Genomic DNA, 23969 nt, shown 5'->3' on the forward strand with positions numbered 1-23969 from the left:
TGAGCACTGCCTGTCATTTCACACAGCTGATCTCGTGACTTGTGCCTTGTCTCAACTTTCTCTGTACTGCTCAGTCCAGAACTAGAACAAACCCAGCAAGGACAACCGCCGCAACAAAAGCATGAGAAACGTCAGAACACTGTCCCCCAACGCACCAGCAGTGACGGTGGAAGTCAGCACGTGCACACTGGACCGGCTGCAGCACCCAGGAGCCATCCTGGTCCACTCAACCTGCTCGGGAGCCACAGACCTCCCGCAAAAGGCCCCAGTGAGAAGCTGATGGAGGACTGCAGCCATCCTCTCCTTTCCATCCAACATGGAAAAACGTCCTTACAGAACACACCTGCCTCCAGTTTGACTGCTGGAGAGGAGGACCTGGCTCAGAAAAACCTCTGGAGTAATTCTACCAGCATCTGCTAATCTTGAAATGTTCAAATGAAGAATCCAAAGTTACCTTGCCACATGATCTTCCACTGACACGGCTCCAGGACCGGGCTGGGAATGAGTCTGGGAATGAGAACTGTCCCAGCAGCGTCAGCACAGGAGACAAGTCATTTCTGCTCCCTGCCCACGATCACAGAAACAATGGCAACGTGCCTCTGCCTTGGACCTACTGAAACAGGAACCAAGAAATGAATTCCTTGTAATCTTTTGGGGTGGGTGAATGGCTGTGTTTGTTCCACGTGCCCATGTGCTAGCAGACCTTCCTCTCAGGCTCTGAAGATGCTTTTAATAACAGTACAGGTAAAAATAATGTCTAATCACCGGTGAAACTGTGCTGAACTCACTGACTCAAAACCAGTGTAACTTGGGCTCTTTGTCAGTGGAACTAACGACATGGCACATAATGCTTTCCATTTGGGTTAAATATTTCACTTGCCTGGGTGATGATGACTTAGTTCTTACAAACCTTTAAGAAAACACAGATGTGCAGTGTGCTTTACATGGACTGCTCCACTTAATTACGTAAACAGTTGTCCTTTTAAATCTGTGTTCTCTACATCTATTTATTTAAATGGCTTTGAATGCCTCAAAGACAGAAAAGTTATTCTAGAAGGACCCTGCAGAACTGGATACCAGCTGGGGAGACCAAGAAGTGCAGCAACCTCCGTCACATCAGCCAGGGTGCTTGCACCTGGGACAGCCAGGAAGCAACTCTCAGCTTTTTGTAGTCCCTTTAATCACAAGGCTAATTTTGCTAACTTTGTAAGCAAGCACCTAGCTGCCAGGGTACATCACAGTTAACTTCAAACCCTGATGAAAACCAGCAGGGTCCCACCACAGCCTGACGTGGCTGCACGGAGAAGGGAAACTCCTGCGCCGTTTCTGTAACTGTTTGGTATTTTGGGGTGGTATTTTCACTAATTCATTAACTAATTGTTTTGTGGTTAATGGGAAGTAGTGCAGTTTTGTGTGTTCTCAGGCAATGTAAAGTTTTGCCTCTCTTTTGGGAAGCACCGAGGCTGGTTTAGCTTGTGCATCCCCAACCAGCACAGCACGGTCCCTCCAGCATGGGGCTGCTCTCCACTCTGCGCATCCACATCAGTGTTTCAACATGAACCTGTGAACGATACGATGTGGGCTGCATTAAAGGGGAGGAAAACAAACCCCACAGCAGTCAAAATCTGTTCCCTTTTACGCAGATTAAGAGCAGACCTCTGTCTCCTCATTTGGGCAGAGCTTGACCGTGCTTGTTTCTCAGCACTACAGCTTTCTAGAGTGGCACGGCCTTGAAGAGTGAGCCTGGGCAGAATCGAGAGATAATAAAACTGCTGCATAAATTTAAAAATCAATTAAGACGTAAGACTGTGCTGGCAGATGCAGATGGCACAAACCTAGCAAGGGCCTGCTTGTCCCCGGCAGCACACGGCGACACTTCGAGGGGCTCGGGAAGGTGAAGCTAGGCGAGCTAAACGCTGGGAGCGAGCCACAGGACCTGTGCTGTGTGTAAAAGCCTGGAATAATGCCATCCCTCTGCCCTCGGGTAAAGTCAGTGATGGACATGGGGGAATGTTTCTGTATTGCATAAGCGTATTGCTGTGCCTGCAGGGGGGCTCCTCTGCCAACCACAGGGCCAGGTGACCAGAGGCAGCAACTTCTAAACTCCACCACCCTTTACTTGTTTTAATGGAAAGAATATATACATATATATGTATCTCTAGTTCTTCTGCCACAACTCTGTGGTTTATCTATCTCATGTCCTAGTGTTATGCTCTGAACTGGGGTTGGTTGGAAGTTTTTGGAGCATGCAAGGAGAACTGTAAAGAAACACACAAGGTTCAGCAGTTAGCTGAACCCAGCCCTCGTGAGCCTGCCCTTGGCAGCACGATGAACACTGCTCTCGCTGCTTCAACTGGGAGCACAGCTTCCCTGACTCCTGCTGTAGCCCTGGGGGTCTCCAGCTGCCCCACGGTTCAATGCAGCTCTTCTCCTCCCAGCCCCAACGATGCTGGCTGTGGCAGAGAGAGAGATCTCTTTGCCATGTCATTGCAGGTGGAAGTGTAGATAGGTATGTATTTTCATGTTTCTCTATAAATCTCTATTAAGCCTACACAGGGCTGTTTGCATATGTGCATATATAGATTAAATGTATATATACACATACACACTCATACAAGTAATTGCTTGCACGTTTTTCTTTGTTTTTTCTTTTTCTTTGTTTTCACTTATCCTCTAAAAACACCAAGAAAATATTCCTCATTCCCAGAAAATCAGATTTTGCCTTTTCCTAACAGAATTGTTAGCCCTTACAATGTTCCATCCCAAGAGCTGGTTCCGCAGTGCCCCAGGTTCTCTTTGGTTGGGTTGTGGTGGTCCTTGGTTATGGCCGTTCCTACACGGGCAGGTGTGAATGCCCCGAGCTCCCCGTGCCAGGCACGGCCCCCACGGCTGCCCCAAGCCCCCCATGCCGGGCATGACCCCCACAGCTGCCCCAAGCCCCCCGTGCCAGGCATGGTCCCCGCGGCTGCCCCGAGTCCCCCGTGCCAGGCATGACCCCCACAGCTGCCCCAAGCCCCCCGTGCCAGGCATGGTCCCCACGGCTGCCCCGAGTCCCCTGTGCCAGGCATGGTCCCCACGGCTGCCCCGAGTCCCTGTGCCAGGCATGGTCCCCACGGCTGCCCCGAGTCCCCTGTGCCAGGCATGGTCCCCGCGGCTGCCCCGAGTCCCCTGTGCCAGGCATGGTCCCCACAGCTGCCCCGAGTCCCCTGTGCCAGGCATGGTCCCCACGGCTGCCCCGAGTCCCTGTGCCAGGCATGGTCCCCACGGCTGCCCCGAGTCCCCTGTGCCAGGCATGGTCCCCACGGCTGCCCCGAGTCCCCTGTGCCAGGCATGGTCCCCACAGCTGCCCCGAGTCCCCTGTGCCAGGCATGGTCCTGCGGCTGCCCCGAGTCCCCTGTGCCAGGCATGGCCGCTGTGGCTGCCCCAAGTCCCTTGTGCCAGGCATGGTCCCCACAGCTGCCCCGAGTCCCCTGTGCCAGGCATGGTCCCCACAGCTGCCCCGAGTCCCCTGTGCCAGGCATGGCCGCTGTGGCTGCCCCAAGTCCCCTGTGCCAGGCATGGTCCCCACAGCTGCCCCGAGTCCCCTGTGCCAGGCATGGTCCCCGCGGCTGCCCCAAGTCCCCTGTGCCAGGCATGGTCCCCACGGCTGCCCCGAGTCCCCTGTGCCAGGCATGGTCCCCGCGGCTGCCCCAAGTCCCCTGTGCCAGGCATGGTCCCCACAGCTGCCCCGAGTCCCCTGTGCCAGGCATGGTCCTGCGGCTGCCCCGAGTCCCCTGTGCCAGGCATGGCCGCTGTGGCTGCCCCAAGTCCCCTGTGCCAGGCATGGTCCCCACAGCTGCCCCGAGTCCCCTGTGCCAGGCATGACCCCCACGGCTGTCCCAAGCCCCCCGTGCCGGGTATGGCCGCTGTGGCTGCCCCGAGTCCCCCATGCCAGGCATGGCCGCTGTGGCTGCCCCGAGCCCCCCACGCTGGGCATGGCCCCCTGCCGGCCCTAGGCCTCCTCCACGGGCGGCACGGAGGGCAGGTAGTGCAGAGTCTGGTTGGCGTGAGGGGCGGGCGCCTGGGCGGCGCCGGGCCCGGCTTTGGCGGGGAGGCTGGCGGCTGAGGACACGGACGGGCAGCTGGTGCCCAGCTTTGTCTGAATGTTTGCTCTCCCGTACGGGTACATTTTCCGCTCTAGGTTTAAAGACCGTGTTTGTGAGTTGTTTCCATCGGCCTTTCCTTCCAGGAAATAGGTCAACATTTCGCCCTTTCCCTTCACACTGACTTTACCCCTGCACACGAACTCGTAGCCGCACCTCTTCAGTATGCGCTGAACCTCTTCTGTCACCTGCAGACAGAGAACACCACAGAGCCGTTAGCCTTTCCTGATCGTGTAAGGCTAAACCCAGAACTGCCCACCCTTCCCCATTTTGCTCCCCTGTCGTGAAACACACACAGGCAGAAGGAATTAGCACCTACTGCTGCTCTGGGGCTCACTTGGAACCTTCTGAAGGAACTAGAAGTCACCCACCAAGCTGGAACCTGAGAAGCAGAGCTTCCAGGCTCGAGCTGTTCAGTAATTGCAGGACCAGATCGAGCCCCGTCCAACAGCAAGGTGTAACCACGCTGCCTGCTGTTGTAAGCTAGATCTCTTCCAGTGACGCTCACTTATCCCAGAAGAACTTTTGATGCCTGGAGACAGGTATTTCGGACAAAGGACTGCATGAGTTCGTTGAGCTTTCCAGAGGTGCAGCACAGCTTCCAGCCAAGCTCCCATAGGAGAACCTCATTCTCTCTCTGCGCGGTCTCTCTGACCCAAAGTGCCCAAGGAATTTGTAAAGCTGTATAAAAGGCAGCAGGATGCAGACGGACACAGGTCCTCTCTCCTTCTGGTCCTTATTCAGGCACAATTCCTCTGGCACGAGGACTGGCCCGTGCAGCGTTGGTGTTCCCAGGGTCGCCTCCAACTGCACACAAGGCAGCACGGAACCCCGCTGCTTCTGGTGGAAATGATTTACCTGAGCATTTCCTCAACTCCAAGAGCTGAAACACTGGTAGACAGCTACACCTCTGGTGCTCCTATCAGCTCCAGGATGTTGCCTTTTTCCTAAGAGCCACAAGATCAAGCAAAGCTGCATCTTCCAAGGGGTACTGAAAATGTAGCTACCGGTGAAACAGGAGGCGGGTGAAGTTCGCAGAACTGTCCCAGAACACACTCACCTGAATTTTCCCCTGCACTCCAGTGCTGTCCATCCTGCTGGCCACGTTCACGGTGTTCCCCCAGATATCGTACTGCGGCCTTCTGGCCCCGATGACTCCAGCCACCACCGGCCCGACATTGATCCCTAAAGCCAAAGCGAGGGGTTGGGGTTCAGGCACCACAGCACGTTACCCAAGGGAAACAAGGATCCTGCCAAACACTTCTAACACAAGCACCTTCGGATTTTTCTGCTCAGAGGACATAACACACCTTAAACTAATGGTCTAGAGACAAAGACACAGAGATCTCTTATGGCAAATGCAGTGTGAGAGACCACAGCAGCAATTGTTTCATCTGGGGAGTATAACTGTGGAACAATTCAGGACCAACTATTAAAGATCTTTGCTATGACTTCCACTGTGGTTGCTCAAATAAAACCTTTCAATGGAAGTTTTCCAAGTGGAACAGAAAGAGTGGCCTGGAAGACATGAGGAATGGGGTAAGAGTGTCACGTTGGCTGTCAGTACTGGACAACTCCAACCAGGGAGACACTTGACAGAAGACAAGAGAAGGGCTCAAGCACTTCTTCTGTGGGAAGCCACAGGGCTCAATTCTATATCTGACCAATTTTGACACCCTGTTAGGAAAAGAGGATGCTCATTCTTCTGAGTGCCCTGAAGAGCTGCAGATGCCAAATCCTGCAGCAAGTTCTGTGTAAGGGCTTTCTTCCCCCAAGTTCTGCAGAAGAATGGGAGTCTGGTGTTTGTGCTCTGTCCCTTTGTGAACCTGGAAAGACTAGTTGTAATGGAGTTCAAAGAGAACTTGGGCTTTACAATTATTTAAGAGATACAGGAGGGCAAATGGAAGTATCACTCTCCTGTTACTACCCTTGATGTCTTTGGTCTTCATCTCCTGCTGCTAGTAACCTCACTTTTCCCCTTTGTCCAGCCCATTCTCACAATCCAGCCATGAAAATATACAGAGAAAGAAGCTGGAGGAAACTGTTTCTGTTAGAATAAGCAATGGGGTGAGAACAGCAGTGGAAGAATTGTTAGAGAGGAGTGAGATGCAGGGAAGAAAGGGAATGTGGGAATTTGCTCCTGGAGAAGGGACTCTGTGAGGTAAGACACGTAATCACACGTCAAGCATTGCATGGGAAGGCTGGTGGCGTGCAGACCAAAGGATTCAATTTGTTGGAGGAAACAGGACAGGTTGAGGTCACTAGGTATCTGTGGACAAAAGCCTCCCGTCACACTTTCCATGCCAAAAAAGCTTTTGCTGATGCAACTGAACTCAGTGGTTAAGTAGGACCCAGTTTTCACCAGTTCAGCGATGCAGTTGCACAAGGCTGTGCACACCAACAACACTGCACAACGTTACTGGTGCCGTTTCCTTTAGGGGTGTGCAGACTGGAACTGGACACAACAATAATTCCTTGATACTGATGCTCACCATCCTGCCTGCTGACCTGCAACGTGGATGTGCCTCCCCTGCTCAAAGGAGGCTTTTCAAGCGAGCCTTTGCTCGGGGAAAGCCAACAAACAACAAGGCTGTGCTCGTGTGAGGACTGTGGAAACGTGACTTACCGACGCGCAGCACGAAGTCGTTGTAAGACTGATAGTTGATTTCATCAAGAACGTCAAACATCTCTATTGCAAAATCTGCCAGTGTACTTAGATGGGAATAAATTGATTTTTTAGCCTAGAAGCAAAAACACAAAAGTACTGCACATTAGATTCACGTGGTGCTGAAAGGCAGGTGAAATACCGAAGTCAAACAATGACAAGCCCGGACCGCACGGCTTAGGAAAGGCATCTAACCTCTTGTGCTGTTTGTGTTTGGTGGTGGTTACAGCACACGCATTCTTGCCTCAAGTACTGAATTTCTGGGGTGTTTGGGGTTTTTTTTTTTATTCCCTTCTCTGTCTTTGTGATTTCTGGGAAGAATGGAAAGCACAGTTCCCGTGGTAAAGTGGTTCTGTTGCTAGAGAGCTGCAGATGTTTGTTGTGAGTGTGGCAGGGAATACAACCTGCTCTCTTACAAAAGTGCTTTGCCTGATGATTATTAATAACTATAGTTTCTGCCCTCATCTCCCTTTGGGGCTTTTGCTAGCTCTCAGCTCCATGAGGTGCATGCTGTTCCCATTGACAAAATTCCTGTTAGGCTGGATCCTGTGAGATGCAGAACACCCCTATTTTCTTTCCCTTGCAGGCAAGCTGAAATGAGATGTTATAAAAAGGACAGAAATGAACCAGAGCAAAAGAACCAGAAGGGAGCAAACGAAATGCCGAAGTACCAACTTGTAAAAAACACCCCAGACATCAGGAAATGAGGGGTTTTCACCTTCAGTCTAATGAAACGTTTTCAGAGGATCCTGTAGATATCAAGAGTTGTCTAGATTCAAACACAATTACTCAACTCATGGAATAAATAGCTCCTACAAAGGAGGAAAAAGGTATTCTCTGTAGCTCTAGCATTTCTTAAGCAGTGTGTTATTAGGAAGTGGAAAAGAGAGGTTCACATGTTTGCCCTGTAGCTTCCCCCAGGATCTGGCTAAAGGCAGGTAACCAGAACAGACCTTTGCCCTGACTCAGGATGGATGCTCTTATCTTGTGCTCTGACTTGAATAAAAAATACAGATTCTTGAACAGATTTGCAAAGTGAAGTGGGCTAAAGGTAGGATATGGGGAAAGAAATGCAGGGTCAGTGGCAGTCTAGCTTCTGCAGGGTGTTGCACAAGAGGGCTGTGGCAGCTGGCAGGCGATGAAAGCTCGCTGGGCTTTTGTCACGACAGCGAGATGTTACACATGGAGTACTTGTCCGTGGCTGAAGAACCTGAGCAACAGGCTGCCATTTCCTTTCTTCAGCTCAGTTTGAAAGGGTTCCTCCTCATGGCTGGGAAATACAGAAACATTAGTGCCAAGTGCTAACAAAAGGCTGTGGAAGTGATGCTTGGGCTGGCCCCAGTGTCCAGGAAGGGTATTTTTATTTACCTGCCAGAGTCTCTGGCATACTGCTTTTTGCTGTGTCAGAGAGCTCTACTCATTTCCAGCCTCAACAAGACAAAAGAAGAACCAGAATGAAGTTTAGAGAGGTGATGATGAATGTGTAGAGGAGGGAAGGAGAGGTGTATGGTTTTATTTAATCCTCTAATCTTCTTTATATTCCTTATCCTTCCACTTCTTTGCTGCCTGATGAATGCTTTGATTCCCTGCAATGCCCCTCAGGGTTGCAGGATAGAAGACTGGTGGCCAATATTGGATGTGCTGCAAGTGACAGATGCCTCTCAAAAGGATCACTGCCAAACTCTTCTGAACCTGCACCGGCACAGGCTGCCCAGGGAGGGTGTGGAGGCTCCTTCTTGGGAGGTTTCCAAACCCACCTGGACACGTTCCTGTACCCCCTGAGTGAGGGGAACCTGCTTTAGCAGGGGCTGGGGCTGGAGCAGCTCTGCAGGGCCCTTCCAACCCCACCACTCTGGGGTGATTCTGTAACCTGCACTGAAGAACACCACAAGTTAGGAACCTGGTGGAGTCAGGACCCTGGTGATATCACAGACATCATTTCAAACGGCTCCACACACACACACACAATGAACTTACATTGTGCAAAAGATCTACACAGAGCTTGGTTTGCATGCTGCCCTGATGAGGTAACTGGCAAGCAATTGTTTACTTAAACATCAAAGGAAGAGTTACTGGAAGGACTGCCCAGAGCATCATCACAGCAACACCAGGCTGACAGAGGCAATGTGCTTTTACTACAGTCACCTGCCGAAGTCAGGCTGCAGAAACCACAGTCCTGGAAGATACAGGATTGAAATACCTAACTGCATGAGGTACTGGGTTCTCCTGTGTGCAAATACCTTCAGTTAAGAGCTAACCTCTAAAGCTGAGAGCTCAGGTCCAAACCCTCGTTATGAAACGGATGGCTTGCAGTCAGAGGCTGCGTGCCAGATTTTCTGATGAAGCTGGGGCACCTCTGGCAGAGGTGAGACCAGCACCACTGGAGTCTCTTACGTCTCCCCACAGCCACATCTGAGCCCACAGGGCAGCCCAGGGGCTGGGTGATGCCTGGCAGTGATGGTCTGTCACAACAGGCCACCCGGGATCACTAGACTGGTGACTCACAGCCACACACTGAAGACCTCATGGGAAACTGGCAGGAGGATGTGAATAACTTCTGCTCCTTTGCATCACACAAGCAACGGCAAGAGATGACAGGAGAGCTGAAACCCCAAGTTAAAGAGAAAAAAACCCCAAACAGCCTGTTTCATACCAGATCCTTAGGCTTTCTGGATATAGAATGGTAAACAAAGTCCATCTGTACAGAAAAGAGCAAAACTTGCCCCAAGATTTCAGAGGAAGGCAGAGTCCTGTACAAGATCTTCTGCAGAGATGCAAAATGCCTTACTACCATAAGCTCTGAGTGGTATCTCCAGTACTGGGCTAACTCAGCTGACCCTTCAGTTAGCAACTAGAAAACACACGAGACAAACACGTTTGGGTTTTGGGACATATGCTGCCCGAGTTACCCAACAACACGCTTGTTTTCAGGATTACAGTTCAAAGAGCATTTATAGCAGACACACGAGCACACTGTTGCTTGCTTGCCTCTGATCACACTGCAAAAATTCAAAGGATCAGGGCTTTTTTGGGACCCATCAGGCAAACACTTCAGCATGAACAGGAGTTTCAAAAGCACCTTTTTGGTAACGTGTAGATTGCTAGGAAGGACACAAAGGAAAGCATTGGTGGCAAATACCTTGAACACCAGAAAATCAGTGGTATGTGAGACACTCCAATAGGATTCCAACAGCTGATTTCACTGTGGCTTGTTTTATATTTATTTTCTTAACGAGGGTAAGTGTTGCTAGAAAGCTCACAAGCCCCCCTCTGTCCCTTTTTGCTTTTGCCCTCTAATTCAGTATCACTTTGCAATGCTAAACCAGAAGCAGAGCAGGGGACGGGTGTCTGGAGATTCTGGGCAGACCAGGTGCATGGATTCCTGTGATTACCATTGTCTTCCTCACCCTACCAAATTACTTGAAGTTTTCAGTCAGGTGGATGATGTGGCTATTAAGGTGCACACTGCTCTGCAGCTCACTACGCTGCCCGTGGGGTTTTCTGCTTTTCCACATGCTGCATGCAAATCTAGAAACATTTGTCCCAAGACAGGCTGGAAACACACCCAAGCACAGCAATGAGGGTACAGGAGAACTAGTGGGTATGAAATGACTTTGAGGGGTCAAAAAGGGGCAAAAAGAATGTTAGCAGTAGAGACAACAGTGAGCTGATTTGGAGGGAGCAGGGTAAAGTGCAGCAATGTACCTAAGCACTGAGTTTCTGTCCATGATGGGGGTTGGGAGAGGCTCTTTGTTTTGATTCATTACACCCAGGGTCTCCCTTTCCCTGCATCTTACCACTTCACCTATGTTAAGTGGGTTTAAAATGCCCCTGCCCTGACCTAGGGGCTTTATATGCCAACTGCAGAGAATGCAGAGCTGCAGAGAACCAAATCCCCAAAGCAGCCACACAGCAACTGCTGGGACAGCTATCTTCCTCTTCAGGTTACAGTTGCTCTTTGCATTTCAGATTGAAATTGCTGTAAAGAAGCAACACAAGCCATTTATGACCACAGAGAGTTAGCTCTGTTTCTGATGTTCCTCTGGGATTTAAAGGGCAGCGGTCCCTCCACACACCACCTTCTCCTTACCTTAGTTCCTGAAGTAGGTACGAGTCCCACAGCTGCCATATATGTGCTTCCAATTGTCTTGATCTTTTCTATGTCCTTATAATATTCTTTGTCCATAAGCTTTGTTTAAAACATAAAACTGTTAAATATTACATAATATTTTAGACAAGCAACCACAGTTATCAGAGAGTATGTGCAAGTTGATTAAACCCTATTGCTTTTGGTAAGCTGAGGTACACTTTGAGGGCACTGAGAATCAGCTCTCACTTTAAATACTGTTCCTTCCACGAGAGGAGTCTGAGGCCAGACTCCTGAAAGTGCAAACTGGAGAAGCCCAGTGGACAGCAATCACAATACAAGAGGAAGTTTACAGTACTGTTTTATTGGGCAGCTCAAGACACGCTGAGTTGCTATAGATTATCTCTGTTGACAGTAATTTGGTAGAGCTGATATGGCTGAAAGACAAAGTGTTTAGACCTTACCTCATCAAAATCAGCAATGATTTCGTTCAGCAGGCGTAAACATTCCACTCCCATGTTATTGCCATCCAGCTCGATGTAGAAGTCATTGAAATTCGGGATGGAAGCAAACATCACCCCCACTTGTGAATAGGACTGGTAATAGAGGTCCTGCAGGTCAGGAGCAGAGAGGGCTTTTATTGTAGAAGGTTAATCTCAAACAGGCACCATCATTGTGACATCTATCCTAGTGCTAAGGGACAGCCAGGACAGAAGCAGCACTCGTGGCGGGGCGAAAGGCAGCTTTATTCAAGAGAAGCTGAAAGAGCTCTCCACTCAAAACCACAAAAGAAAATGAAGCCCACAGCTATTAAAGCCATTTCAAACAACTCAGCCTTCTTCCCTGTTTAGACATGGAAGCGGTGACTAAAACTTTTGTTGAAAGTCTTAACCGTTGTAGAACTTTTACAGTATGAGAAACAGAACTGCATCTTCTCACTTTTGTTTGATGATTCAAACAGGAGGTGGAACAATTCTACCCTGCAGCACAAACCCCAGGGAGTATCAGGGCCCTGTACTCAACGTCCAGGATACGATGCTGTTCTGCACTGCAAGGCTTCTGCTTAAGAATTCAGAGCACTCACAGAAAGAAAAACTCTCCTGTGGTTCAAATACATTGACCCAAACTCTTGAGAGCAGCACTGTGGCCATTACAGCTTTTCCAGTGCTGCAGGTATTGCAGCTGCTCCAGAAGGATTCTAGCAAGGGCTTCTTGAACCTATTCACTGAATACCTGAAGCCTTTTGATGTTAAGAGCTGCTGTGTCTTCCCTAGATGTGCTCAATTCTCTGGTTTTAAATCTAAATGGAAGGGTTTGGTAATGGCAGGGTATTTCCAGGGCTACAGTAGTCATGTGGAAGTTTCTGGCACTTCACACACTTCACTGCTCAGAACCAACCTGAGAGGGTGAAATACTGTGATAAATCCCAACATTCTAAGTTGATTGAAAAGACAAAGGAGACTTGCATGCAGACACTTGGGTGCACTAATGGGGAGTGACACCTTACCCTGCTTACATTAAAATTCTCCAGAGGAGGACACTACAGCCAAATAAACAACTGCAATCTAAGTCTTGAACACACGTGTTTCTAAAACTATTCCTTTTAATGTTTTCAGTCCAAGCCTTCCCTGGAAATATACAGCTGCAAGGTGACCCAAGCTACACCCACACAACATCACCGTGTATTTAACTTGTGCCTTGGTTTACCATGTTTCTTGGGTTAGACATAAGAAAGTGCTGTGCAACGTGTGCTGGCAACAGGTTGAAGAGAATTCTTTTATTATCCAGCTTGACTCTCTCCATATCATCTCTCTCTTCTTCTGCCTATGGGGACAGAGGAAAAGAAAAAGCTTTCCTGAAAGCAGAAAATTAGCTGAAGCCATCAAACAGCTTCTATGAATCCACCCATTGACATTAGACTGAGCAACACAGCGCCTGCCAAGGAGACTGGGAACAGTTCTCCTGTACCACGCTTTTACGTCAAGGTAAAATCCCTTCAGGTCCTCAGAAGTTCAGGCTAAAGCCTCTGGGCTGATGCCTGCTTTCAGGGCTTAAGTGTACTGGTGTCTTCTGTAGCTCCCTGTTCTTTTAAACGAGCCCCTGGTATTTTTTCAGAGTGGAAAGGCAGAATAAGCCCACTGAAGCCACACTGGCTTTAGAGGGCAATTGCTTCCCAGGTAGATGAAGACAGTGACAGCAGCATCTGATCCACCTTTGGAACCACGGAAACCTGGTCAATCAGCAGCATTAAAATGGAAACAGGCCCGGTCAGACAGTAACTTCAACAGAGAAAAAGGTCTGAAAGGGGAACAGTCTTAAGAATGGGATGCAACTTAAAACAAAAGCACTTCTAGAGGTGGTTTGTCACGAGGTGCATTTGTCACGAAAAGACAGACAGTTGTCGAGCACAGAAATTCCTGTGCACGTCAGCAACAGGGATTCTGTCATCCTGTGAATGCCAGTGTCCTGAAAGGGTGCCTGGGCCTCAACACAGCTGAGGTGCTTGACCCAGCGTGCTGGAATCTTACTACAGGTGTCTTGACTCACAGGGATTAGTGGGAAGCACACACCAGGAAACAACCCCTTAGTGAGTCTCCAGGGGTCTCATCTGGGGCTCACAGCTCTGCAAATTCCAGCCTAGTCCTCAGGAGACTCTTCTGCAAAGTGACTTCTCTAGAATTCACTCCGAGACGTTTGTCCTCACGCTCTGATTTCCATTGGAAAACTTTTGAGCAGTACCACATCATTCCCCTCAGAGGAATCACAGCGCAGCCTTTGCTCTGCAGAACCCTACACAGAGCTCTGCCGCCATCCTCATACGGCTGTGTTTATCCAGCAACTGGCAGCAGAGGGCTGGAAGGACAAATTCCCTGGCATTGATGAGAAAGCACAATCACCTGAACCACTGAAGAACCTGCTCTAATCTTTGCTGCCGTCCCTTTTGTGTCTAGAATTTGCTACCCTCATCTGTTACAAAGTCCACATACTTTTCCCTCGAACCGTTCCCGTCTAAGTAGGAGAAAACCAGCCGCCTCTTGCCTCTGTGTGCTCCCACAACATTCTTCTCATGTGATTTCTCTTTTCTTCAGGAAGCTGATTTTTGCTTCCAGTGACACAGCTGAGGACTAACAACTGTTTTACTCGGATCACAGAGTCCTCCTTGCCTTGCAGTTTACTTCTGTATGCTCACATTTCCCTACAGGTAGAAAGAATGCTGAAAGAGAACTGGTTTTATAAACACAACTGCTTCAGGAAGTTTGGAGTAAAGTCTGGAAGTAAATTCTCAGCTCCTGCCCTAAGCTGTGTTGTAACAACCAGAACTTATTCCAGAGGTGAAGCATCAGCAAACAACAAACAGCAGTTAAACTCTGCAGGAAACACACCTGAAATCTGTGTTCTAAGCAGGTCTCTGTTTCCTCTTTGTGAGCTGTTTCCCTGACACTTCTGCTGCTTAAAGTTCACACGCTGTTTTCCTAAAATCTCCTTGTGCTGCTTTGGTGCTGGAACTCCGTTTCTGACTCACTGTTGCCTACAAACACGTGTAACGGCCTCTTGTGTCGAGCCTTGCTTGGGACTGTGATGTTTTAACTGTTAAAATAAAAAGCTTTTTTTTTCCCAACCGAAAACCTAAACCAAGCTTACAGCTGTACTGGAAAGTGGGAAGTTCCACTGGGGACTGCAAACTGAATCTGTGCCCAGAGTAAAGATCCCACTTTGGGCTTGGCACTGCCTTCCTAGAAACACTTCAGGTTCTCAGTTACGCTCCCAATCCAGTATGGGTCAGAGCAGCAGCCCAAAGAAGGACACACCTTTGGGTCAAGGCTTAGAGGCTTCTGGACAAGTCACAGTAATGAGTCAGAGGTCGGTCAGTGGAGTGCCCAGCCTGAGGCAGCGCATGGGTAGGGATGTTGCTCAACCTCTGGCAGCTGCCGCGCGTTTCTGGAGATGAGATTCCACTGCCTTGCCCAGCTGTGGAAGGCATGACTGAGGAGGTTCTTCAGCAGTATGTGGTGCCTCCTACCATTGTGTGTGGTTCATCAACAAAGGTTTCAGCCCAAGAGCAAAGCCCAGAGCACTGAAGCAGAGCCTTGTCGCCTTGGTGGCGTTACTGGATGTCTGCCCAGCCTTGGATGCAGAGAAATAACAGACAGTTCTAACATACCAACATGGAATAAGAGAGAAAGGGCTGGTTTTGCAGTTGTTTCCTTCTGATGGAACTCTGAGGCACGTGCTGGCTTTTCCCTTCCTCCCATCTCACTTCAAAACAACTGTGACACTCCCGTAACAGACGTGCCGGGGCCACCGCTGTGCGCGTGCGGGTCTGGGTGGGCCAGTGCTCATGGTGATGGGGCCACAGTTATGGAACTGAAGTGTGTCCGTTCTGCTGCACAGGGTCTGGGCGTCCATCCTCCCACCCTGCACTGCCTCAGACAGCTCTCACACACAGCTCCTCAGGAGCTGCCAGGGGAAGAAGGAAAGACCTCCTTGTGTCTCTTGCAAGGGAAGATAAGGAGTGAAGGTTAGGTAAAAAAAAGACTTGGTTGTGTTCAGCCGTGAGGGGTCTAAAACCACCCCATCACTCGGCTCTATGGGGAGGGAAGTGAAGCGACTGCTGATATTTTCTGGACCTTTTTCCTTCCAGCTTGGTGCTCCGTGCCCTTCAGGGGGCTGGAACGACACCGTAACTCATGGATTCCTAGTGCCCACTCTCTGAGCAGCTGAGATAAAGGGATGTGTAGGCATCACCCTTTCCCAGGCAAAGCAGACACTGAGAAGTGAGAAGGAGTACTTGAGGCTGGAGAGAGAAGATTAAAATAGCACAGACCACAGGTATTTACATTCCTGGAGGAAATACTATCCAGACAGCTACAGAGCATCCAAACTTTCTTCCACTTGCCCTTATTCCTATTGGTTAACTAAGGAGAGCTGCCAGCGTGGTATTTATGCAATAGCTACTAGCTCAAAAAATGAGGCAGATCTTTGTGAAAATAAATAAGAAAGAAAATCACATAGCCACAGGCAACATCCTTTTTCACATTCTGCTTTTTGCTTACACCTGTTTGGTATTCATGGCAGCCAGGTCCCTCTGCAGAGCTTCACTGCATTTGCAGAGCTGCAGGACTGAAAAGCAGGCTGCAGACCTGGGGACAAAATTTCACAGAATCACAGAATGACACAACGGTGGGGGCTGCAAGGGCCCTGCAGAGCTGCTCCAGCCCCAGCCCCTGCTAAAGCAGCTTCCCCTGGCTCAGGGGGCACAGGAACGTGTCCAGGTGGGGTTGGAAACCTCCTGAGAAGGAGCCTCCACACCCTCCCTGGGCAGCCTGGGCCAGGGCTCCCTCACCTCAGCACCAAAGGACTTGCTCCTCCTGTGCCAGTGGAACTTAAACCAGCCTGTGCTGGTGATGGGGTGGTTCCTCCCCAGGTGCAGGACTCTGCACTTGCCCTTGGTGAACCTCAGAGGCTCATCTCTGCCAAATGAAAATGTAAAAGGTTCTTTAGTACCTCAGCTTTTGGCATCAATACAATGAATGGCTTGAAGTGTGCTTTGAAGTGCCACACAGCACCACACACTGCTGACAGTGCTGCCAACTGCTTACTGCCCTGTTCAGGCTGTTGAGCTACCAGGCGACTGTTGAAGATAAAACCGCTGCAGCAATGTCCCTGATGGAACATGCACGCTTTCAAGATGCAGCTGCAAAGCATCAGTGTCACAGAAACATCACCCTTACACCTCCAGGTGGCACTAAAGGCCCAGAGCAGAGGCACCCCACGCTGCTGCTTCTGCAGGGGCAGGGCTGTCAGGAGGGGTGCAGGCACACCTGGCAAGTCTGCACAAACTGTCAGAGCTTAGAAAAGACAGCTCGGAGGTACCCTAGTATGCCCTAAGGTATGCACCAATCAGTCACGTCACTGTATGGCTCTGATTTTCCTCCCCTGACAATCCCTGTGTGAGTCAGCACCTCCCATTTCTTTTCCTGGCAGTTTATTTGTCCATTTTTTGTCACCTTTTTCCAGTCCTGCTCCATAGTTTGCATAAGTAAAAGTGATTCTCAGTCACCAACAAGTGAAATGCTCCTGTGTTTGCTGTTCACAGCTATTGCCACATGAGGTGCTCAGAGTTACCCAACAATGTCATGTAGAAAATGAAATTCTCCTCCCTTTGCCTGTTAAAAAAACCCCACAAACACCAAAACAACCAGCAGATACCTTCTGGAAACACTGTGATGATCAGAAAGGTTAAATGTGACATTAAATGGTTAAACGTGTCACAAAAAACCCCCCAAATCCCTCCCAAAACCAACCTGGCCTCCCAGCACCGTGTTAAGTACAAACAGAAGTGTTTTTACAACTTCTCACTGTTGAGGCAAGGGTATTTTCTCCACACACACCACACATGAGCCAACTGACTGATCTCTGTTCTGCTCGACTAACCCAGATGCACGGGAATCAGATGAGCTTTCTCTGAATCGGTTTCTGCCGTTTGCAATCTGGTTTTCCTCAAAACACACTTTTTTTCCTGGTGTGGCACACCTCAGACCCTGGCTCAGACCACTGAGCATGCATCTACACCCTTACTGATAATGGTGCTGACTGCAGGACGCTTCCACCATTCAGACACCATTTGGTTGCCACTAGATGCGATTCCTGATGGGGTAAATGAAAGCACCTACAAAATCCTTCCTTATTGCAGCTTTTGCCACAGTTTTACTCTCCTGAGAACACTTTTGCAGGGTTAGTCCCACAATGAGCCTTACTGAAGTATGCAAACCAAGTGCTCACAGCTCCCAGAATAGCCCTTGTGCCTGAAATCCTCCCACTTGTAAGACAACTGTTAATATTCAAGATTCTTACTATGCCAAAGACCCTAATAAGTACACAGATACTGCTGTGGGTAATCTGTTTGAACAGGGAAGCACATGGAGCACACCTCTAACATCCATCACATCAGTACTTCTGTTTAAAAGCCCTTATATTCAATACCATCCTTTGCAACAAGCACACAGAGTGGAAACCAGGACAACACTCCCTACAAGACGTTATCTACAGCTGCTTGTTGTACAGGGAATAAATCTTCCATGTGGAATCAAGGGTGTATGCCCAGACCATCACAGAGGCCAAGCACCTCCCCAGCAGACTGATCCCAAAGAATGGTACTTGTGTTGATCCCTAATTTCTGAGTTCTCTACCCAACCTGATTTTTTTAATCCTTTCCGATTTTACCATGTAAATCTCACAGACAAGTGGGTACCACAGAAGTGCCTGATTTGCACCTGAAAAGGTCTGAAAGCGGCATTTGGTCTCCTCAGATGAAAAGCACTTTTTGCAACAGTACCTGAAGCTGCTGCTGGACATTGCCAGGATTTGACAGGCATCCATATGCCTTCACTCCCCTACTGTCCTCTGGAGTGAGCCACAATGGTTTTAACAACAGTAGCAGCTGAGTAGGTATTTCTGTAAGACCTGGCCTCAAGAAAACAGAACAGGGTGGTATTTCTTCCCCTGCTGTTGTCCAGCCCTGGCCTTTCATCAGGCAAGCATCCCATTACTTTCCTGTACTTGAATTCTTAAAGCTAATTGTTTGCTGATTAAAAGCCAAGTAGAAACTGAGAATCTTTAAGCAGCACATTCACCCTGCAAGTCACAGCAGCTCCAGTGATGAAAAGCATTTAAGATGCTGGAACTCACTCTTGACACAGGACTGCAGGACAGCATCTTCCTGCTTGCTGCTCTCTTGCACAGCCAGGGATAACACACGGAAGGTCTCGTGGGCACGGGGCACAGGGCACTGACACACCGTGTGCCAGCCCACACGACAGCAGCCGCTGTGCAGCCGGTCACACACGTGCCACGTGGAGCCAGGTGAATTACCAAGGAGGTGGACACAGGGCTGGACATCAGGACAAACGAGACATCCCAACACTGCTTGGCAGTCAGTGGAAACGTTTTCAGAGTAGAAGGTAACAGAGGTAAGTCATTCCTGATTTCTCCACTCTAGGTAACACAGCAGAGCCCTGGATGTGTTTAATCCACGCGCCTCTCTCGATCTTACACGTAAAGACAAGCGCCACAGTGATTTATACATTCAACACCTGAGCTCACAGGGTGCAGGTGAGAAGAGGATGTGACCTCTGTGCACTGCAACAGTGTAAGTGTGCAAGGTTTGTCATCAAGACAACTTCCAAATTCCACCAGAACAAACTTGCACCGTCTCCAACCTCCTCCTTCCCTCGGGGCCAGCGTGAAACACTTTGGGAGGTGGAACAGAACTGCTGAGAGGCACGACAGGAGGTGCACACCTCCTGATGGCCCTGCTTATGGCCAACAGAACTTCTACAGGTTCTGCTGTGATTATGATAGTTAGGAAGTCGGTTTTTATTTAAAAAGAAAGTCCAGGCACTTGCTATCCAAGTACACTTCTGCTCTTCCTTTTGGAAAGAGTTCCACAGTTTCACTGCAGTACAGGGGTAAAATATTTCCTTCTATCTGACTCATTTGCTTCTTTCCAGTGTACCTGGAAATATCAGCTTATTTTCACCTCTTCTGTATCATAAGATGAAAAACTCCCATGGGTTCAATTCCTGAATCTGAAGCTTGCATTACTAACTGTCCCTTTCCCATGTTTGAAATGATCTTGATTCATAACACACCTCAGATAAATTACTTCACTAACGATGTACTGTTATGGAAAAACTACAAACAACATCAAAAATCATCACTTCTCCACAGCAAATTACTTGTATAGGTCTGTGGAAAGCAAGCTCTGACAGTATTTCTCTGTAAAACCCAACACACGTGAAACAGTCTGAAAGTGTCTCAGAGTAAGCCAGTTCAAGAAGCCAGGCATCATTTTGTGTGCACAGACAGCAGAAAGAGAAGTCCTGTGACTGACCTGCACAGCCCAGAGGTAGTCCAGACGCAGCTTCAAATCCACCTGTCTGGAATGCAGTGCCAAAGCACAGGAAAATAGCAAAATGGCTAGTATTGGTTCATAGCCACGCATATAAAACGAGCCACCCCTTCAAAGCAAAGGAAAGGAAACAGGTTATTCCAGGTCTTCTAACACTGCATGTCTTTAATATCAGACCCTGTGGGCACCTCATCGCTGTCCTTTCCTGAAGAGGCTCACGCAGGCAGGGAGATGGGTGACAGAAAATCTCACCACTGCACCACACCAACGCTCAGCACCTTGAGCATTTTACAATGCTGTATGTTACTGTAACGTGTGTGGGCAAGCTTTTCACTAGAAATGCTAAAAAAGCCACCCTCAAAGGCTCAGAAGACACTGGACCATGTTCTTCCATTTCGCATCTAAGGTATGTCAGCATCAAACTAAAGAATAACAGGGCAACAGTTGCTCGCTCCCAAAAGCTGATCCATCGCCTGGTGATGGATATTCCTAGGTCCTACAGTTCCTGGGGAGAGGATGGCTTAATACTGAGAGTATAGCCCCAAGCAGCACTGAATGCCACAGGACAGCTGGCAGGTGAGTAGCCAGCGCTGTGGCCATCCACACAGAAACACCAAGGGCTTTAACTTTGTGAGATACTCACCCCACTGCTTTTCTGTAACCGCTGAGTTCCAGAATAAGTATGTACAAAATTGTAACAAAAAGCAGGAGAATCATTTTTGGCAAGGAAGATACACGTAGAAATATTGCCAAGGTGAGAGTCCCCACCACGCAGGAGAGGAAAGCATAGTGGGCTGTGTCACATGGAAGTTCGCTCATTGTTTTGTTTGTTCCACCGGGAGAGATGATAACTATGGAACTGCTGGAATTGGTATTCCAAACCCAAGGCATACAGCCAACCTGGGAAAGACAGGACAGGGGAGAAGGGGAGGAAGTTAAACACGAAATAAGCAGAAATGCAGCTGCTACAGGGGCTGACTGCAGCTGGGTTCTAACTGGGAAAACCCAGCGGTAGAGCTCCCACCCAGCTCACTGCACTCACAAAATCCTGTTTTCCTGGAAGGCTCTACTCAGTTTCAAGTGGGAGATGCTGTTCATTAGATGTCAGTAAGACCAAGCAATTAAAAGTCTGGGCTAAGCTGAACGTTTCCCTCCTCGTGCTCAAAGCCAAGAGGTTCTCAAGCCAACACAAAAACTGATGCAAAAATAAGGAGCTTCCGTGAATGTTTTCGTGTGGCCACGCGAGTGAGAAAGGTTCTTGCACAGAGCACAGAGAGAAGTGTGTTTGTTTCATTGACTAAATTGCATCAACTTCAATTAATCACACAGATAATAAAGCATACTTTAATCTTTGATTGAGAAGCTAAACACAGAGCCATCACACACGACTGAAATACAAGGCTGAATTCCCCCTGCCGTTTCGGTTATCTGAGGAGTTCCATTTCCTCCCCAGACTGGGAAATAAAAACACATGCCTGGGTGTATTCCTTATGGGAGATGTGAGGAAATTTAACCTGCTTCTTCCAAAGGCAATGCCATGTGCACAGCTCAGTGCTGCTCCCCGAGGAAGGGAGGGATTTGTGGCAAACGGGAAGTCCTTAGAGCTCTAGTTGTAACTGCACTCCAACCTTCGCTCCTTTCGAAGGGAGAGGGTAAGAGTTAGCAGAAACGGAGAGAGCAGGATGGGACTGTGAAACTGACTGTAACTGGCACCACCTCATAAGCCCTGCCCTGTACTTCAGCTTCTTTTTTAAAGTGTGTTATTAGACCTTTTTATTTCATCACAACCACCCACAGTGAAGTTTTACAGCGTGCTGTAAAACAGCTGACAACCCGAGAGGTAATTAAGCAATGTGCTTTACAGGGGTCATTTAAAAAGATGAGACATAACGGACAGAATGTGAGTTAAAATGGTCAACATTATCAAGGGAGATGGGGAAGAGTGAAGGAAAAAAATCAACATCCTTAAAGATGCTGCTGTTCACGCTGAACTCATCTGAAAACACGGGCATGCACGAGGGCTTCCTAAACGGCGTGCAATCCAGCCGGGAAAGCACCATCTGCCCTACCACTAGGAGGGAAACCTCAGCACCTAGATCCTCTGGAGGCTTTACTTTGCAGGAACTAATGATTTCTACTGATCAAAGTTTTTCTCCCCAGCATTTCAGTGGTTACAGGCTCTTCAGTAAAGGCTGAAGTTCTGTCTGTGACCTGTTCCCAGTTGCAGCCAAACGATCATTGCCTCGTTGGAGGCCAGAGCTTCTGAACTCTGACCTGCCTTCTTCCACCGATGCTCAACGCTGCCCTGAGCCCTTGTGGGGTCTGTTCCTCACTTTCATCCTCTGGTACGCGTCAGATCTACGGGGGCTGATCCACAAAGGTTCCAGCTGCCATAACGTTCATCTCACCCCCAAACCAGGTACAGGGACCTTGTTGAGACGCTGGCTAGCCTGGAGGCACTGCACAGCTCTGCATTCCGGGCTTACAGGCACACTCAGGACCACGCACACGTCTGTGTGCCATTCGGGCAGCGTGTGGCTCACACGGCCGATGGTCAGCAGTGCCCAGAAACGTCTGAACGCTGCGCATTCCTGGGGCCCTTCAGGACGTGAGGATCCACAGATGAGGGAGCCTCTGCCAATTCAGTTCACGGGGATCAGCTTGGCAGATGTTGTCAGGGCAGGGCCAGCGACGAGTGAATGCACACAGCACAAAATAAGGGGCTCGGCACCTCTGTTAGCAGCGGGAATCGTTCCTGAAATCACTGCTTCCCTCTTGGTCAGGACACACTGCCTTCATCCTGCAGAGAGGCAGGATTGGAGACATCTGCCTCCTCAGCACTTCCAGCTGCGTTGAGCCTGCTATTTTTGTGTGGATCCTTTCCTCTGGGTACCCTCACATGTTTAATTCATTAGCACCAGCAGCCAAAACGCTGAAAGGGAGCGCTGAGAGTTTGACAAGGCAACTACATGCCAAATACTTAGGTGGAAGTTTAAATCCCGTTTGACATTCTAGTCCACCATGTAGAATCAGCTGCTAATCCACAGCCAAAGGAACTCAGTTTTTAGAAGTACTCGGCAAGTTCACTTCATACAAGAGAAAGCTCCGAGGCACTGGATGCGAAGGGATCACGTCAGCAGCACCGCGCAAGCACCTCTCCTGATGCAATACTGTCCTTTGTTTAAGATCCCTTTATCTTTTCTGATGTGCCTGCTCTAAAAATATCCCACTGTAATTGCACAGAAATACGTTCTATACGTTGCCACACGGAAAAATAAGCGATGCTGTTTGACACCATGCCTTGTCTGCTCACAGAACACCAGCCCTTGGACTAGCAAGCAAGTTGAACGTATAGGAACAGTTTTCCCATCAGCAAACTATGTGATGCTAAGGTTTGATACAGGTGTGGCCTGAGCTATTACCTGTGTAATTTGCTACTAGCTTTGCTACTCCTAATTCAACACCCTGACTCAGGGCAGTGAAAGTTCAAAACAGAGCAAAAGGAACAACAAAAAGAGAAGGAATTCACCAGGTGACAATGCAGTGTGTGTTTAATGGCTCCCTTGCAGGCTGTTCTTGAAACAGGATGATAAAATCAGGCAAGACAGGATTTGAATACTCACCACACACCCTTGAGCCACGGAGTATATCAAGATCACAATAAAAATACACAAAATGGTACGAATCTGTATTGTCAGGCACCCTGGAAAACACTATGAGGAAAAAGAGACAAGATTTATCAAGACTTTAGAATACTTTTTCAAGCAGGGTTGTTACTTTTTAATAGCCCACAAGAAGGGATGAGCAAGGGACACAGAAACTTTGCCTGCACAGTGAACAATGAAACAAGCATGCAGTGGTTATTGTGTGTGTGCTCTGCTGGTAACTGCATCTCTGTAGGTAATAAATGTGAAATCGGCCTTTGCTAGAGATTATTTCTCACTGTAATTAAAACTCCCTGAAAGGTTAGTGGGATGGCTGCTCACAATGCACAGAATAAATTTGGATGGCATTTGATTCTGTCCTCGTGGGGAAGATACCCCAAGCATTTTCTGCCCTGCAAATCATCAGCTACAAATAGTGATCCAAGAGAACATACTGTGGCAGTACAGTTTTGGAGTGGTATTTGTGTCTTCTGCTGTAACAGTCACGCTAAATGCCAGG

At 48.8% G+C, this 23969-nt stretch overlaps 1 protein-coding gene across 3 annotated transcripts in view; it reads right to left on the reverse strand.

Moving 5' to 3' along the window:
- Nucleotides 1-3965: 3965 nt before the first annotated feature.
- ADCY1 (adenylate cyclase 1) overlaps nt 3966-23969 on the reverse strand; it is a 119422-nt gene continuing 99418 nt past the window's right edge. For 2 of the 3 annotated variants that reach the window (XM_061996649.1, XM_061996648.1), the window contains 2 exons: nt 23429-23518; nt 20517-20705 (listed from right to left, as the gene is read on the reverse strand). In XM_061996649.1, coding sequence (XP_061852633.1) covers nt 20605-20705; nt 23429-23518 — 191 coding nt within the window. In that variant the 3' untranslated portion in view covers nt 20517-20604. Of the gene's footprint in view, nt 4331-5202; nt 5328-6768; nt 6884-10897; nt 10997-11358; nt 11506-12601; nt 12719-19787; nt 19915-20448; nt 20706-23428; nt 23519-23969 lie in introns of those variants that run through there. The other variant, XM_061996650.1, reaches the window with a different exon arrangement.

Source organism: Colius striatus, chromosome 5 (genome assembly GCF_028858725.1).
Source record: "Colius striatus isolate bColStr4 chromosome 5, bColStr4.1.hap1, whole genome shotgun sequence".
Classification (NCBI taxonomy): Eukaryota; Metazoa; Chordata; class Aves; order Coliiformes; family Coliidae; genus Colius; species Colius striatus.